General features: G+C 43.5%; 1 protein-coding gene across 4 annotated transcripts in view; it reads left to right on the plus strand.

Annotated features, from left to right (window-relative positions):
- APIP (APAF1 interacting protein) overlaps positions 1-15,260 on the plus strand; it is a 38,603-nt gene extending 23,343 nt beyond the window's left edge. Inside the window, exons 6-9 of one of the 4 annotated variants that reach the window (XR_010794816.1) lie at positions 691-858; positions 8,372-8,414; positions 10,732-10,939; positions 14,721-15,260. Coding sequence is in view for 3 of the 4 variants with exons in the window: in XM_066635977.1 (XP_066492074.1) it covers positions 691-858; positions 1,424-1,523 (268 nt within the window). In the remaining variant the exon portion in view is untranslated. Of the gene's footprint in view, positions 1-690; positions 859-1,423; positions 2,611-8,371; positions 8,963-10,731; positions 10,940-14,720 lie in introns of those variants that run through there. The other 3 variants (XM_066635997.1, XM_066635985.1, XM_066635977.1) reach the window with 3 other exon arrangements.
- Positions 15,261-19,144: the final 3,884 nt, after the last annotated feature.

Here is a 19,144-nt window from a genome sequence, read left to right on the forward strand (position 1 = left end):
TGCTGCAGCAATTCCAGTGGTATAGCCATTTATGATGTTAGTTTGAATTGGGCTGTCAAGTACTTAACTTGTGATGGATCATGCCTGTTAATATCATGCACTGAAATACTCCTACTCAGTTCTATAGACTAGTCTGTGCCAGCACAGATAACACAATAAACATATGGAAACATAGATGATAAATAAATAATAGGATGAATAAATAAAAACACAAATCTTTGTTCTAAGGTCTGTAATGTGTGAATATCTGATGCTTACTATTTTGTTGATTGTTTAGTTCCTCTTTAATTGAAATCAGGGCTTTAGTTCTTTACATGCAGTCCTTATTAGTACCCATGGCGTTCTGCTGCTGGTTGTGTCAGTATGTTAAATTACACATTTAACTGATCTTTATTTCTACCAGATTGTATTGCTCCTCAATTGTCAGCCACCTAATTGTTATCCTGGAGGCTTTATGACGGGAAAGTAGAGCATCAGTGTTTTAAATAAGTACATAAAATAGCGTATAGATTATTTTGGGCCAATGTTTACTAAAAAGCAGCAGTAGTATGCCGACCTGAAAAGGAACAATTTTTCACTGGGTTCCTAGTTGCTACTTCTAACTGGTTACTACTAAGGTTACTACTAATCATTGGTTACTATTATAAATAACTTTTAACAGCAAAAGTGCTATCATTTTTTTTTTTCCAGATATGATGATACCTTAGTGGTTCCTATAGTTGAGAACACACCTGAAGAAAAAGACTTGAAAGAGAGAATGGCACAGGCAATGAACAAGCATCCAGACTCTTGTGCTGTCCTGGTCAGGCGTCATGGAGTTTATGTTTGGGGAGAAACTTGGGAAAAAGCAAAAACCATGTGAGTACAATGAGGAAAACAGCTGATACAATGGTGCCCTCTGCTGTTATAAAGAATGGTCAGAGTTGCACTAAGACACAACTAGGAAATGCATGACTCTCTCAGGGCCATTCTAGATAACACACTCCTGATGTTTCCCATTTGTCCTTTCGAATTGTGTGGAAATGATACTCATACACACAGATTGCCCAGAGTGGAGAACCCTTGATATACCATTCTGTCTTGGTAGCTCTTTTGCAAATGCTTCAAGAGCCACTGTTGGTATACTTAGAAGTTAATGGTAGACTTGCAAATTCTGAAACAGATCTTGGAGGAAAAAGCAATTATATCTGTTTACCAGCTAACTGTAATTATTTAAAAAAACAAAAACTACTAGCACTGGTTAAGATAGTCTTTTTGATGTGTTGAGAGTATGTTACCAAGGTAATATTACAGAAGGAGGAAAGACATTCACATAAGTCATGCTATAATCAGTGGTTACTTAAAGTGTTTTTAAAAAATAAAATTAAAAGTAGTAGCTAGACAATAACTTGTTCTGTTTTTCCTGTTTTGTTTTATGTTTAAGGTGTGAATGTTATGACTACCTCTTTGATATTGCGGTACAAATGAGGCAACATGGGCTTGATCCTACTGCAGTTCCACATGAAGAAAATGGGATCATTTAATTTCTTGATACCTTTCTTTCTCCCTAAGACAGCTCTAATGTCTGAATGCATCAAAGGACTCTAGACCTCATGTACAAGTCATGGAGAGCATTGTATTAAATATTTGCTTCTAGGTTTATATGTACAGTTTCTTGCTGTTTGTTAAAACCATGAAATATGTCCAAGGCTCTGTTTCATAAGAGGAATATGGACTTCCAGCTCTGAATACTGAGTTATACAGGACCTTCTTTGTTCCTCAGTTCACAGCACAACTGACAGTAACCTTGACCTGGGGTCTTCCTTGCAGATCATATCGTGGAATTCTAGGCAGCACTTCTTTCTCAAAATGTGAAGCTTTTTGTAATTTTTCAAACTACTGGAATATTATTTACCATGAGTATTTCTAATAAAAGTTGAACTGTATTATGAAAGGCTAGAATGTAACCTAATGGAGAATTTTCACAAAACGGTTCTAAGCTAGAAAGTGCTAAAAGAGTACTATGAGTTCAGGCATGCAGAAACTGAGAGATTAAGGGCGCAATCCAAACCTGCGCTGGAGCAGGCAAGCCAGGAGGATTGTGCTGCATCCATCGCAGGTTCGTTCGCTGGGTGCAGCGGCTCAACCACGGGCAAGGGGAAGCCCTGGGTAAGGGCTTCGTGCCCCTATGGGTCTCCTCAAACGTGCGCCACCTCTGGAGGTGGCGCAAGTCCAAGGAGAGTGGAGTGACTGGAAACCGCTCCATTCTCTCCAGGGACGGGGGTTGGGATCCAGCATAACTGCCAGGTCTCAGCCCTGCCCCCGGCTCCTCGCGCACCCGCCCCCGGGGCTGCCCATCGCCTACCCTCCCCCCACCCAGAAACGCCCCCTCCTGCCCCCTCCCCATGCCCCCCACGCCTACCTTTGCCGTTTGCGTCGGCATGAGAGCGCTGACACAAGCAGTGGTGCGGGAGTCTCATCTGAATGTGCCGATGTGGCTCCCACCCATGGAGGCGCAAATGTGCTTTACGGCACGTTTGCGACCCTCCAGGGCCTCCTATGCTGGCGTAACTACTGGTTTGGATTGCGCCCTAAACCTCTGTTTTTGAATAAAGTGTAACAGTAACAAAATCTTCTGCTATCCTCTTTGTTTTAATATTTTGGAATATCTTTTCCCATGCATAGATTCCTTCATTCTAAAATACCTGTCTGCTCAGTGCTAATCAAGTTTATTACAATGAAAATTAATAGACTTTGATGAGAATGAGAATCAGACTAGAAACAGTCTACAGAAACGGATAGCAATTTTCAGAAGTCACATTTGCTAATGTAAAAGGTTTTAGAATTAAAATTCCTCTCCCTGCCAATTGAAAGAATAAGGGCACAATACTAAAGTGCCCTTGGGCCGGCGCAAGTCCCTTGTGCCAGCCCAGGAGGGTCACAAACGTACCATAAAGCACATTTGCGCCTCCTCAGGAGCCAGCCACACCAGCACAAGGAGGTGCACTGGAGCGTGGAGGCTGCATCTCACCTCCCCGCTGGCTTGCACCAGGTAGGGTGCATCGACTGAGCTTGGCTGACACAGGGGTTTGGGGAGGGGAGGGAGGAGGCGGAAGGGAGGTGTTCCAGGGCGGGGGAGGGTGGGGAGCTGGAGGTGGAGCTGGGATCCAGCTGTTATGCCGGATCCCAACCCCATTCCCCGTTCCACCTCTGGAGGTGGGCGCAAGTCTTGGGCGCATGATTGGTGAAGAGCCGCCCATCTCTGTCCACCTACTTGGCTCTACTGTTCCTTCTCCTTCTTGCACTCTATGGCTTGGAAAACAAGGAGGGGAGGGATGTAGAGGAAATGTAGAGGAGAGCAGACTGCTGAGCTATAACACTGGAGAGTGAAAGGAGAGGCTGGTACATCATCACGTAAGGGGGGGCAGCATTTGGCCTGCCACCTCAGAAGGTCTTGGCCCTGCCTATCATCATCAAGTCCTAAATCCTGAATATTTCACAAGTATCACTTAGTCCACATGAAAGTGATCAGTACAGTTTGGGAGTAAATCAAAATATGCTGGCTTAAAGATGACATGAATCGGACTATATATCTCTTGTTATCATTGGGGAAGGTATTTTTCCTATCCATTGTAGTTGCTTTGCCTGCTGCATGGTTCTTAATTATTTGATTTATGGTTACTAGCAGATGTTTCATTTAAAAGCAGCCCTACCCATTTCCAGCACATCCTGCATATTGAAACTCCCATTTTAACAACATATGTTTGCGCTACTTGTCACTTTTATTACCTTCACTGGCAGCCAGGGGCTCAGATGCAGCACTGACAGGCTGGTGCAGGCCTGCTTACTCTAGTCATTGCAAATATCCTTTATGACATGTTTGCAATACTTTAGGCCAGTGCAGCAGCCGCTGTGCCAGCGGAGCCAGTGTTTAGGATTGCACTGTCAGGGCAAAACAAAATTTTAAAATACACAGTGCTGTGATAAAGAAGAAAGGGTGGTCTTACAATGAAAATAGTTCATGGATTTATTTCCAGCTACCCACAATGTTTTTTATTTATTATATTGGTTCACACCTACATGGTAAAAATGAATGAATCTTATATGTGTGATCCAGTCTGTAGTTCAGTCTTATTTTTGAGAAAAGGACCTGGGAAGTGTACACACTGTAGTGCTGAAATTTCCCAGTTCATACGTAAGAGCTGCCACATGGCTCCTACTGAAAAGCTGCTTCCACATGGATGGAGCGCCACCTTACAGCAACACAGACAGTACAGACCTAATTCAAACATACAGACATACCATGCAGCATCTTCAACCCAGGGTTATGCCATGTTTTAATGCTTATGTTTCAATCATAAGTGTTAAAATTAGAGAACAGAGTGTATTTGCCTGACTTGCAGTGCAATCCTATGCATGACTACTCGGAAGTAAGTCACAGTCTGTTCCATGGAGCTTACTCCCAGGGAAGTGTGTATAGGATTGCAGCCTCAGAGCAACATTTACTAATAAGGTCATAAAATTATCATTTGGGCCTAATTCAAAATTCAGCTTGGAAACCATGATTTTTTGAAAGAGGCATGCAGAAATTGCACAGAAATATCCCAAAAAGCCACTTAACACAAACCTACCTCTTTCAGTTGGCCACGTTATCCCAGTTCCTTACATTTAAAAGGTTTGTAAGCAGTCTTGGGTTAACATCCGATTTGAAGAGGAATGACTGTACAAAGGCTTTTGTTACACAGCCATTAGTTTAAAATATACTTGGATCTTGTACAAAGTTCTGGAGAAGACGAAATAAGACACCAAAGATATATTCCTTACTAGCTCAGTATGACGCAAAATATGTATCAGGTTTTCATTGCAAGTCAGCACAGGATACTAGTGGTCCTTGCACTCCTCTCCCAAACACTCCCAATTATATTCAGGCTTCTGGGGTAAGCTCCCCTATTAGCAGGAAATGCAGCACATGACATAGACATACAAAGAGCAATTTCAGCCCTGTAGAGTTGAGTTTGTGTTGCATATAGTGGAGTAAAGCAGAACATCAAAATCATCACTGGATCAAGGGCAGCAGAATTCCTATTTATTATGCAAGTCCTTATTTCACCTACTCTGCTTTTCTTGTCTTGAATCTTCCTCTTCTGTTGATCTTTCAGATAAGAACAGTATGCTCTTCTAGGGAATCTTTTGGAATCTTGATAAATACTACTGGTTTTGTTCACTATAAGTAGGCACCTGTAATAAATGCACAGACTGCAGCCCTGTACAATCATTCATCTCCAGGTATGTATGGTCGGGGACAGCAAGATCATGCTGGCAAGCCCCCTTCCCCTGCCGACAAGCACCCCAAACCCCTTTCCACACTTGCAGCATTTGCCTGCAGTGACAAATGTTGCACATATGGAGAGGTGGAATTTCACGAGCAGTGGTAGAGATTACCAGCATACTTTTGCTGTCCTCATCTGTGGAGACCAAGTAAATACATGGAGTACACTGCATGAAGTTAATACTAATGCTACTGCTTGGATCAGAGTTGTAGGAAAGCTCCCGTAATAACATGCTTAATATTTTCATCCAGCTTCCTTATAGTCAGCAGATCTACAAACATGACTACACTAGTGCAACATGAACACAAGCATGCACACAATTGTGCCAATGTATTCCTTGAGATTTTCTGCTCTGAATGAGCTGGCACTTAGTTCTAAGGCAATGATGTAATAGCTAGGAGGAAGGGGAGGACAAGGAGCTAGAGGTGTACTCCAGTTATAGCTTATAAGTCTTCGCGTTGCATTGTGCAAGCTGATAGTTCTGGTCTTATGATAAAGCAAAAAACAAAACAGAAGCTAGGGTCTAGTGCAGCTCGCTCCCCACACTCAGTATCTTCTTCAGGGGCGACAACAGAAATATCCAGAGAACGAGACTGCAATTTAGAATTAAGGACAGAGATCAACAAGTGAAGATCCACAGACCAAATTCAGTCCTCTCAAGAGTATCACAAACTAATCTAAAGGAAAAGGGGCTGTATCTTTAGTGGTAGCTATGGAACTAGGACTTATCATATTCATTTTGGGAAATGGGGAGAAAAGTAAACTCTTCATTTTTTTCTCCATTAAAATTAGTTGTCAGCCAGTGGCATTAATTTTTACTTTTATAGATGTTAGATGCCTAAAAAACCCTTTGTACAAACCCTGGAAGGTTTCTCTTCCAGGGTTTTTACAAAGGGTTTTTTAGGCATCAAACATCTATAGGATTTTATAGGCACAAGTCTGGTTGCTTGCAAAAACACATTCATGACTATGGGTGTAATTTCCTGTTAGAGATTTGCATAATCATAGTCTGGGGAGATCCAGGGGAAACCTGAAGGATTATTTAGTTGCCAAATCTCAAATGCAAATACATATGGCAGAAAGCTTTTTGAATTACTCAATATTTCAGTCTTTCATGACCCAGGATTCTGTTCTGCAGCAATGCCGTCATGTTCCACTTAGTTAGTTCACAATTCACAAAGACATCTCACTGGATTACTATGAATTTGCCTTCACAATGTATGTAGTTTTAAGTCGGTAAAATTCAATCCCTTTGGGGTGTTAGTTATCTCAAATGCCACCTTTTGGCTGCATCCTTGTGAGTTTAAACCTCTGTTACCTGGATCCCTGGCCAGGTCGCAATGACTTTTGATCCACCTCTCATGCTATAAAAATAATCCAGTCTACACCTAGGAAAGATCCAGCCAAAAATGAAACAATAAAATTTCACAATATGGTTAGGTGTGTTTTACTCCGTTTGTCTGTAAATATAGGAGTGCCAGTGTAGGAGTATAATAGGGACTCAAGAGAAAGTACATTGGTAATTAACGACTTCACATAAATCCATGTGAACTCATTTAAAAGCTTAATCACCGGCTCTGTGTTAGCAGCTGAGCTACATTTGGAACCAATGTGACTTCAAATCAAAAGATCTTTACAAACTTCACTGGTGAAAATAAAAAGTTCATGACTGAGCGCTATCTCTGAAAGCAGGAAAACCTGTGGAAGAAAGCTTTTCTCACATAGGGGGAACGGGACAAGACTTAATTTGCCCTTAAGGTTATTGCGAATTGTTTTCATGCATGTATGATAGTTAGAGCTGGGCGAAAATGGTGATAAAAACACACATAACACAATTTCTGCACTTCTCATTTTTATTTTTAAAAAACACCCAAAATCTGAAAAAAAAACATTTTATTTGGTTTTTATTATTGAAATTGGTTTTTATTATTTAATGGGGGGGATGCTTGGGTAATGACAGTTACTGGATCTGCTAGCTACCTATACCAACTATATCACCTACTTAGTACACTTTTAAAGCAATTATAATTTATAATTATAATGTAAATATTGAAGAAAAATACATAACACTGCTTTTTGCACTTCTAACTTTGGAAAACACCAAAATCTGTGACAAAATAAAACCAGTTTCTCCCACCTCTAGTGATACTTTAAGCATAATACAAAGCAGAAAAAGAGGCATTTCTACTTTGAACGCATGTTCTGACCAGTCAGTTTTACATTTACATTACAGACCAATTTAAACCCACTCTCCCCATTAATATGAATATGGTTGGGGAGCCTAGTACAGGGTGAGAACAGCTTTGAGAATTGGTAGTGAGATGCTTGCTGTTGGAGCCTAACAAGCCCAGGATCATCCCTACTTCCAGTTTAGTAGCAATAGCTCTGGAGGAAATGTGGCTGTTCGCTGGGGCTAGCACTGGAGGGGGAGGAGAAGAGCGAGGCTACTTCTGCTGAAATGGATGCTGGCATTGGGGGGCCCTGGCTGGCACTCATGCTGGGGTGAGGGTTACTGGCACTGCTGATAATTCTGGAAAGGGGTGGTGATGTGCATGCTAGCAGGATAGGCAGTGGATTTGCCAAGGGCTGGTGGTTGAATTTGGCACCTGATCATCTTGGATCACCCCCTAACCACTAAGGTTGTCAACTTTTTTTTCCCCCAAATGGCTCTTCTGTCATTAACAGTGATGAAGCTTCCCCCATTACCACAGAGATTGATACCTTCACCACAAGGCATTTGAATCATAGAATGTTTAGAAGTTGTTACATTTGGACTCAGAAAGATCCCTGGAGGTCATCAAACCCTTTAAAACATAAGCAACTACTACAGTATTCCTGACAGGTGGCTGTCCAGTTTCTGCTTGAAAACTTCCAGCAAGAACCCTCTACTGCACAAAGGGAGACTGTTCTAGTGCCAGCCAGCTCTTAGAGTTAGGTTAGGAAATGTTTGAAAGATTTTACATTTGTTACTGCTGTTGGACATATGTAGGACTTTACATTTGTTTCTTTTGAACATCTTGTTGGTATGGCCCAATGATCGCACCTGTCATTTTGTCTTCCAGAGTGTTAGCAGCAAATTTGTGATAAGATGTGAAAAGCAGCTTTGTGAGTAATCCTATGAGAGGTGCATGTTTCTGCAGGAACAGGACCTCCAGAGAACATCTTGTGTACACATATGCTATAAATACTGTTGGCTGAGCTTCTAAATCAGGGGTCTCCAAACTTTTTGACCAGAGCGCAGCATGAAATATCTGGCGTGGCGCAGTGCTGAGGGCCGGAAAAAAATTTAAATATAAAATTTAAATAAATAAATTAGAGATGGAACTTAGATGAATGAATAAATGAATGAATGGGCTCATTCACTCAGCCTCTCTGGCCCTCAGAACAGTCTCCAGATGCAATCAGAGCACAGCTCTGATCATGTTCAGTCAAGTGGGCCAGAGGCTTTCAGGGGACAAGAGGCTGGCTGCGGGCTGAATCGAGGCTCGCTGCGGGCCACATCTGGCCCCCGGGCCGGGGTTTGGAGACCCCTGTTCTAAATGAATGGCCCCTTCCACTGTGTCCATGTGTGTGCGCTGCCACAAACTGTGAACTGACTCTTTGAAGCACTGAGCAAAGGCACTTCAAGAAATAAACACAGCTTTTCAAAAGTACGGCAAGTTTGTGCTGTGCACAAAAATGATCTATGTTCAGGTTCTTTCGGTGAAAGCTGGCAGATGAATTTATCAGTCATTGACTTTGGCAGACCAGTCATTCTTCCATACCAGTTACACTCCCTAAAATTTGCATTGATAATCCCTTTCCTTGAACAATGAGAAAGAGTTGCTGCTGAAACATGCCTGAAAGGATAATTCTTTACCACATAGTATTTATTATGAAAATGTCATTGCAATGACCAGGAAGCCTCATTGTTACATACCTGTTATGTCATAACATGGGATACAAATTCCATCACTTGTACGATCTTAATTAACATTTTCCTGCCTGCCTATAAGTAGAATGCCAGGAAAGGTCAGTGACAGGTTTTTCCCCTCACACTGAAAGTCACCTTTGCCTCTCAAAATTCATGCAAAGCCCTTCACAACTGGATTTGCCTGCTAGTTAACCATGCCTAGTAGTTAACTAGCACTAAGGAGCATTGTGACATCTGCCAAATGGGGACATGTGCGTACTAAGTGCATTTGCAAGGCCTCATTCACATATGAATGTTCAGTGCTCAATGAATGCAACATTGTGATGACTTGCATGTCTGAATGGGCCATCACAGATCTAACCCATCACCTTGGAAACAGCTTGCATGTTCAACTGCCTGTAATTCAGTGAACAAGAATCAAGTGTTGTGTATCAATGTGTGACAGCCCAATCCCGAGCTGCCCGGCACGTGAAGCTGCCACAGTGCCAAAATGTGGCATCCTTAGCATGCCAGGCAGCTGCCAGCACCTCCCAATGCCTCCTCAGGGGAAGGGACATTTGTCCCCTTCCCCCAAGTAAGGTAAGTAGCCTCACAATGATGCAACTCAACTCTGCGCTGGCTATTTAGCTGGCGCAAAGTAAAGATGAGTAAAGTAAAGATGAGTAAAGCTGAGCTCTACCTGTCCCGCCCCTCCCATTGCCCTCCTTCCCCTGCCCCGCCTTTCCCTCACCCACTGCCCACCCCAGAATGCCTCCTCCCCACTTCCCTCTGCCCCGACTTACCTCTCCGTCACAGTGTTTTGCACAGAGCGCCGGGTGGCAGACTGCCAGCCTCCAGCAGGCGCTGTCCCAGTGCAGGCCCACTCTGGGCCAGCTCCAAAGCTGGGCTGACAGTAATGCTCACAAACGTACCTTATGGTACATTTGCAACAGTGCGTACCAGTGGTGAGCAAGTGGTGAGCCAGTGTGCACTGTTCTGGATTGGGGCCTGAGTCAGCCTAAGTCATTATGCATCAGATCTACTACTGAATCCATTTGCCTTTGGGCAACCTAATCCTGAGCTGCCTGTTGCCCGGGGCTGCAGCAGCACTGAAAATGGCTGCCACTGCATCCAGGCAGCCGCCACCTCCTCCTCGGGAGAAGGGGATTTTCATTCCCTTCCCCCAGGTAAACCAAGTAGCACCACAATGGGGTTACTCAATTTTACCCCCTAGTGCTGCGCTAGCACTGGCACTAGGGCCCACAAACATGCCTTATGTTTGTGACAGTGCACGCTGGCAGTAAACCAGTGTGCACTCCTTAGGATTGAACCCTCAGTCTGCATCAGGATAGGACTATGTAATGCCTAAGTAAATTCCAGCTGCACTGAAGGCATAGGGGTTTCAACATCAGGACTGGGCTTCCATGCTTAATGGAGCACAAACTGGCTTCCCACAGTGTGGATAAGAGTTATCAATTTCTGTATGCAGGACATCAGTGATTGTATCTTTCAACATCTTTTGTTTCACAGGGAAGGAGGGATTTTGAATTGGAGCAATGTCACTGGAAGACCTGATCTTTAATCCAGTGGTTCTCAAACATTTAGCACTGAGACCCACTTTTTAGAATGAGAATCTGTCCGGACTCACCGGAAGTGATGTCATGACAGGAAGTGACATCATCAAGCATAAAAATTTTTAACAATCCAAGGCTACAATCCTACCCACACTTACCCATGAGTGAGTCCCATTTACTATCATTGTTAAAAACAGGGCTTTTTTTGTAATAGAACGCACCGGAACGGCGTTCCAGCACCTTTCCCCCCCCCTTTCACTGAGGGAGAGATTTGAACCTCTGACCTCCTGCTCCACAGCCCAGCACTCTCTCCATTGGGATATAGGAAAGCCTGTAGTCAAAGTGCTCAGAACTAATATATAAGGTCTTGAGCCCAGCTGGTGGCCATCAGCACCTCAAGTATTAGTTCCAAACACTTTGAGTCTAAGAGTTCCTATGGCTCAGTTGTTAAAGTGCTGGTCTGTGGAGCCAGGGGCTAGGGGTTCAAATCCCTATGAGGAAAAAAAAATTTTTTTTAGGAGGGGAGGTGCTCCATGGCTGCAAAATACATATAAAGGTTGGTTGCCAGTTGCCAAAAGGGGGGCCAGCTGAGGCTGCAAAACTCATCAAAGTTCAGTTAAAAAATAAATAAATAAATAAATAAATAAATAAAAGATTAACAAGTTGTGAGTTCCTGCACTTTTTTTTTTTTTTTTTTTTTACAAAAAAAGCACTGGTTAAAAGCATATTAAAAGTAGAGATCTTAACATTTCCCCAATGCAGTTGCATGCCATGCTAGCATTAAGTCTAATATACTAAAAATAAAATATCGAAATGAATGGGGACCCACCTGAAATCAACTCGCGACCCACCTCTTGGGTCCCGACCCACAGTTTGAGAAACACTGCTTTCTATTCACACCATTCTCCTGATCTAAATCATCCTCTTGAAACTGTGTTTAGTCCTATAAGGCACTATTGAATGAGTATGACATGCAGCCTGATCTTATGCATGCTAACTCAGAAGTTAGCTCCACTGGGTAGCAAGTCCACAGGTCTGCAGATCTAAGATCAAAAGTGTAAGCAGCATTGTCCAGTGCTTTAACAATATGGCTCTATTACAATGTTAGGATAGTCACATGAATACCTCAGAACTGATTTTGGCAAGTCCATATGTCACTCCAATAATTTGATAGATTGTTGAGAAACAAGGCAAACTTCGAATGAACAGAGTTAGTATTTGCTAAGAAGTAGTGATGCAATTAATTTCCTACCTTGTGTTATTTTAAAACTCAATGTGCCATGCCACACACTTTACTAGCTTATATAACGCTATCAGACTTTCTGTATCTCAGAGACAGAGAGGCACCGTGATTAGCCATCTCAGCAACCACGAACAATTGATAGTAACTGAAAGTAAAGAAGGGATGTCAAAAGGAGAGGGAAGGGAAGAGATGAGAGCATTTCCATTTGAATTTGGGAGGGTCTTGTGCAGGCAAAGAAGGTACTCAGTAACTGAGCAATGGCCTTCCCCCTTCCTGTAACATCTCATTTGGGGAAGTTATCTTCACTCTTTGAGCCTTCCCTCTGCCCAATATTTTCCCTTTTAAATATGTCTTCAGATAAGTTGGTGCCAATTCTTTTGCATCCAACTGGAAAAATGATAATTATGAAAGCAATCTTTTATACTACATGTATACTATATGTAAAGTATACTACACTACTAAAGCTACATGCATCTTTTACCCATGAAATTGCAGCGCATCAAACTGGACTGGGAAAGTTGTATGGGAAAAAGAGTTCATTTGTTCCCTCTTATCAGCACAGCAACCTCAGTCTAAATCAGGGCCTCTTATGGTCTTTAGTCTTTAAAAAAAGTATTTAGTCTTTTAAAAAAATGCTCCATGGATCACATGTAGGTAACCACTAATTGGCTGTTAGGTATTATGAAGTTCTACTTTTCCCATCAACCCAGCATGCTGCACGTGATTAATTAAAAACTAATGGGACTAAATGCCCCATGACATCACTTATTCTTTCAGTACAGACAAAGAGATTGTTGGTATTCAAAATCTCAAAATAAGGAGTGAGCACGCTTTGAAGATAACACTTTCAAAACAATCAGCGTTCCAGCAAAGCATTCATGGTTTTTCGATTAGTATTGAGGCAACTGGTTAACAAGACCAACACCTTTGACAGGCTGAAACTTACTCATGGGGGAAGATAAATTTAAATAGTGATTAATTATTTCCATTAAAATGTGTGAAGTTTCATTCAAAATGTCTAGATTTTCAGAACATTTTTTAGAAAATGTTTATGGACTGAGAATGCATTCAAAAGGGGAGAGGAAGCAGCTTGATTTTAGGAAGTTTGCCACAAATGAGTATGCAGGGAGAGGGTTTCCAAAAACTGAAACTATACCTGACATATATTTATCAGGACATAAGGAGTTTCCTTCTTCTGTTATGCCAATAGTCCATCTAGGGCTAGGTCACAGCTGTCAGTTACTCTCCAGGGTAATTGACTGCCTCCAAAAAAAAAAATGGTTGGGACTTTACTCAGACTCAGAAACACCTGATGAAATCCATTGGCACAGTAAGGTAGCTGGCTCTTCAGTTGCCCGGGGCAGTGAAACATGGCATCACACCCACCCCATCAAGCATGCAGACATGGAAGTAATTTGTGACATCATCACTGACAATTATTTCCATGTTGCAAGCCATTGGGAAGCCACTTGGCTTGCAGCTCAGCTTTGGAGTGTTTTTTCAAGAACCTGAAACTGAGCTCCAAAGCCGAGCTCCAAGCAGCTAGTCGGAGCTCCGCTTTGGGTTCTCACGATCTGCATGAAGCTCTGAGCAGCCATTTTTTAATGCTGGAAAGGGATGGAAGGGCTGCTCTGCCATACCCTGAACTCTGCGTCAGGCTGAAAAGCCTGACACAGAGTCTCTCAAGTCTGTGCTGGCAAAATAGCACATTGCAGGGCTTGGGGCTTCCCCCAAGGAGACTCCCGGCGGCTTCCCAGTGCCTGTTGGATACAGTGGTAGCCGCTTTGGTACTGCTGCTCCAGCAGGTGCTGAGAAGCTTAGAATTGGGCTGTTATTATGCTTAGAACATAAGAACATAAGAAGAACCCTGCTGGATCAGGCCAAAGGCCCATCTAGTCCCGCTTCCTGTATCTCACAGTGGCCCACCAAATGCTTCAGGAAGCACACAAGACAACAGACACAACCTGCATCCTGGTGCCCTCCCCTGCATCTGGCAATCAGAGGCAGCCTGCCTCCAAAACCAAGAGCTTGCACATACCTACTATGACTTGTAACCCGTAATGAACTTTTCCTCCAGATTTATTCAATCCCCTCTTAAAAGCATCAGGGCAAGGCACCATCACTACTTCCTGTGGCAAAAAGTCCCACAGACTAATTACACGCTGGGTAAAGAAATATTTTCTTCTGTCTGTCCTCTCCCAACACTCAGCTTTAGAGGATGTCCCCTGGTTCTGGTGTTAAGTGAGAGGGAAATGAGCTCTTGGTGTTAAGTGAGAGGGAACCATTGCTCTTGCCCAGGGATGCCCAAACCCTGGCCCTGGGGCCACATGCGGCCCTCGAGGCCTCTCAATACGGCCCTCAGCGAGTCCCCAGTTTCCAATGAGCCTCTGGCCCTCTGGAGATTTGTTGGAGCCCACACTGGCCCGATGCAACTGCTGTCAGAGTGAGGGTTTGACCTCTCGTGTGAGCTGTGGATTAGGGCTTCCTCCACTGCTTGCTGTTTCATGTCTGTGATGCAGTAGTGGCAGCAAACGAAAGGCCAGCCTTGCTTTGTGCAAGGCCTTTTATAAGCCTTGAGCTATTGCAAGACCTTCATTCATTCATATAAGTTCATCTTTAATATATTCGTTTATGAAAACTTACGTAAATTTATTCAAATTTTAAATGTAAATTAATTCTTTTTTCCCTGGCCCTCAACACAGCGTCAGAGAGATGATGTGGCCCTCCTGGCAAAAACTTTGGACACCCCTGCTCTTCCCAATCCTGTTACCTGAAAACCTGTCTGCTAGAGATGCTAAGGACTGAATTTGGGTCCTCTCACATGAAGAGTATGTGTTCTACCGTGACGTCGAACTCTTCCACAATGCGGTCATGCCAACATTTCCACAGATGCATTCAAATTTTTGTCGGTGTTTTGCAAACACGGGGCTCTATCTGCTATCATAAGAACAATTAAAGGGCAGAAAGGATCCCTTGGCAACAGAGCTGGCCCACAGAGTCCAGCAATATTAAAAGTTCCTTTGTGCAAACAAGCTAATGCAAATAATTAGTCTTATAAATCAAGGGAATATCTGTGCAACGTGTACAATTTTCACTGCACAAGTCAAGCATGTAAACAAAATTATTCCATTACTTGACCTGGGAGCCTGCCACACCCAGACTGCACACAATAATGCCTTTCATGTTCTGCATGAAAGGATATATTGCAAATGAATTTTGGTACAAAGTTTAAATAAAGAATTACAAAGTAATAATTAACTCAAAGTGTCATTTATTATGACGAGATGGTGGAGCATGGCCTGTCTTCTTGTTTGGCTTCTAACAGAATGTTCTCAGTTCAAAACTGGTACAACCAGTTGGCAACTTGTGCACAGCTCCAAAAGACACACTGTTCTCATCCTCATCCCATTCAGTGTTTTCCTTTATGAAGCCTGTATTTGTCAGATATGTCAACAACAGAGAAAAAGGGACACAGCAGAAACTGTACCTAAATCAGACTTTCATAAACAAGCATGCCCTGGAGTGAAATAATGTGATACAGCAAAGAAGAAAAAAACCAGAGCGTCTTGTTGTTTTGTTCAGGCATGATACTTGAATTAAGGTTGTGCGGTAGGATTTGACTAAAAACTTGTAGGGTGCATGGTTCCAATCAATGCCCATCAATATTCCTGAGCAATAAAACACACCCACCATGCTGGAACAATCACACGAGTGAATGCTCCTCCATCTCAAAGCCTCACTGCATATAGCAAACCAGCACATCGGTAAGAAGACAAAGGCCATTTTGTTTGTTAGTTTCTCACTTGCACAATAATGCACTCCCAGGCCACCTGATTCTTCAATGCAAGTAGAACAGAATGACTGGAGAGAAGAAGAGATACAGGAAATTATGCTGAGGAGAATGGCATGCGATTTCCATTGCGAGTCAGGGGGTTTCATGACAGGGAAGTGATGCTGAAAGATGGGAGTTCTAATCCTTCTCCTCGTGCAATTTTCTCAAGCTACATTACCTCTGTGAAGCAGCTGTTTGTCCTGTGGTAGAAACATGCAGAGCCCTGTATTTATTCTCAGGCATGGTCAAAAAATTTGAAAGGGTGATTTAGAGCAGGGGTCTCCAAACCCCGTCCCGGAGGCCAGATGCGGCCCGCAGCAAGCCACTTTCTGGCCCGTGGCCAACATCTTACCCCTGAAAGCCGCTGGCCCACTCAACTGAACATGACCAGAACTGTGCTCTGATTGTGTCTGGAGGGTGTTCTGAGGACCAGAGAGGTTGAATGAATGAGCCCATTCATTCATTTATTCACTCATCTAAGTTCTATCTCTAATTTATTTATTTAAATTTTATATTTAAATTTTTTTTTTCCAGCCCTGCACACCACATCAGATATTTGATGCAGCCCTCTGGTCAAAATGTTTGGAGACCTCTGATTTAGAGCAGGACAGCAGCATGGAAAATAAACCCCCATCTGCTAGTACCACTTTTGACATCCAATCCCTCCCCCACACACACACGGATACACCTGTTTTTAACTTTAAAAAAAAAGTCATAGCAGATTCAATAACAGATCTTCCACTGTCTCAACTGGTTCAGCCCCAAGTCACAGAATATTAGAAATCCTCAACCCTGTGTTTTCAACCAACATACAGGTGGTGCCTCTGTATTTGTGAGGAATCTGTTCCTGGACCTCCTGTGGATACCAAAAATCACAGATAATTAAATCCAGTTTCTGGAGCCTACTTGAACTCCAAATGCAACCAAAGCCTAGCTCCTGTCATGTCCGGAGCTGTTCTGAGCCTTGGAGAGCCTCTCCAAGGATCAGAATTGGGTCAGGAGCGTTTTTTTTAGAACTTCCAGAAAACCAAAATGCTTAAGCACCATTCTGAACCTTGGAAAGACTATGTGTGGTGTTGTGCTGCCTTTCCAAGACTCCAAAAATGCTCCATCTGGAGCATTTTTCGATGACATCCGGTTTTTACCAAAAACCAGAAGTCGCTGAAAAACTGCTCCAGGCGCCACTCTGAGCCTCACTGAGGCTAATTAAGCCTCCCAGACATGATCAGAGCAAGGTTCTTGTCACCTCTGGAAGGTGTTCAGGTGGGCCATTCAGGGGTTCGGCATCCATGGTGAGGCAGATAAAGAGGCCCCACCTGTATATTCTTAAGCAACGGCATGTGCTGAGATCCAAGAGCTTGGCAACTTGGTGGCACACAATGTATGTTCTGAGAGAGTCAAGAAACAACTAATGAGTTGTTTAATATTTCATTGCCAATGTAACTATGACTGATTAAGAATATATTTTACATTTTAATTATTCTTGTCTCATTGAGGTTCGTATTCAAAAAATATAACTGGATGTTGAAAGTGAATTAACATGATCACACCCGTCATAACTTGCAAAGGGGGGAATCTGTATGCAATTAGATATAATTTACTCGGTAATTGTTTAATAAGTTATTTTAAAATAAGGATGGATGAATGCACTATTGATTTCTTTTGCTGTTTTCCGTTTTGATGCCTCTTTCTGAATGGTCTTCACACTGTTTCAAAATAGTATTATAGCCACTTAAAAAAAATAAATGTGAGCTTTGTATTAAACAGAATTAAAATAACTAGATCCATTTAAAGGTGGGCTAATAGCCTGATGAGTGAGTTTTCTAATTGTAAAGTTGTGCTATATGCCAGGGGTTGAGCCCTTGTCCGACCCCTGCCTTACCTGGATGCGGGCCAGGGACAGAACCGCCAAGTCACAGAGCGGCCGCTGCCTCGCCAACTGACCAGGCGAGACACAAGGGGCTGGGTGGAAGAGATGGTTCCCCCAGAGCTCACCTGACTGGAGCAGTGAACAGGGCAGGATCACCATTAACCACCAGAGAGGAGAGAAGGTGGCTAGGGTCTGGGCCCCTTTAAGCCTAGAAAGGGAGGGAGAGGAGGAGCTGAGGGTGTAGCTGGGGAGCAAGGAAGCCTGTGATGACAGGCAGTTCTGGAGAGGGAAGGCAGGAGACTGGAGCTGGAGCCCATGCCTGAAGACCAAGGGCCTCAGGTCCTGCCTCCAAGGAGGAGGACAAGGGTGTCGTGAACCCCCTCCCCCTGGATTGGTCTGAGGCTTCCCCTGCAGGGGATGCCTGGAAGATGGACTCACCCACCCTGGGGACCCCAAGAGACCAACCAGCTGACCATCGGCACCCTGCCGGGTGACTCCCAGAGACCCCCTTCACAGGGCAGCCCTCACACTATACAAAGTTCTTTTTAAAAATCTTTTTTAAAAAAAAACAAAAACCCACAACATCTAAATAATTCCCTAAAGCAACACTTGAATCTGCTTAACCTATATTCAAAGCTGTCATGACCTCAGCCTCAAGAACCAGCCAGGATGACAATACACAGAAGGAAAAGCTAAACTGGGACGCTGGAAGGCCAGTAGCACCCCCTGAAGAGGCATTTGACTCAAAACCACAGAGAGAGCCAGACTCTGTAAGCAAAGAGTCCCTCGAGCCAGAGATCCCTGAGCTTAGGCTCCCAGCAGCAGTCCCTCCTAAGCCTGATATCCCAGATGGACTGGTTCCCTTTATACTGGGAGCCTTCAATTCCCAGCGTCTCTATCACAGACAAAGCATTAGGCAGGTGTGAATGGAGAGGCAGAGGAGTGCCATCTCCAGGCAAGGTGTTTATCCCTTTAAGACTCACCACTCCTCCGGAAAGGAATGGAGCCTGGAAGGGTAATCAGACCCAGGAAGTACCTAAGGGCTCAGCCCAGCTCTAGACACAGCAAACTGTCATGCAGCTCCAACCTGGCCACACTCACCTGTCTTCTCCACTCTCAGTCATCCACATGTTTGCTGTGGAGACAGGACAGCATCACAGAAGATAAAAAAATTTTTATTTTGACAAGTTAGGCCCTGTCCTAAAAATATTTCGGAGAAGCCAATACTGTTGATTCCAGTAGAATTTCTTTTAAGTTGATGTATTTACTACCAATGTGAAAAAGGCATCATACAGTTACTCACAGAGTAGCTGGGGGGGAAAGGAACCTTGGGCCAGGTGATGCAGTGATGCCCTTGCATCATTGTGTCACCCCCCCCCCCCACACACACACCTGCGCTGTCACTCCCTCCTTCACACATGAGC

The sequence above is a fragment of the Tiliqua scincoides genome, chromosome 1, assembly GCF_035046505.1.
Source record: "Tiliqua scincoides isolate rTilSci1 chromosome 1, rTilSci1.hap2, whole genome shotgun sequence".
Taxonomy (NCBI): Eukaryota; Metazoa; Chordata; class Lepidosauria; order Squamata; family Scincidae; genus Tiliqua; species Tiliqua scincoides.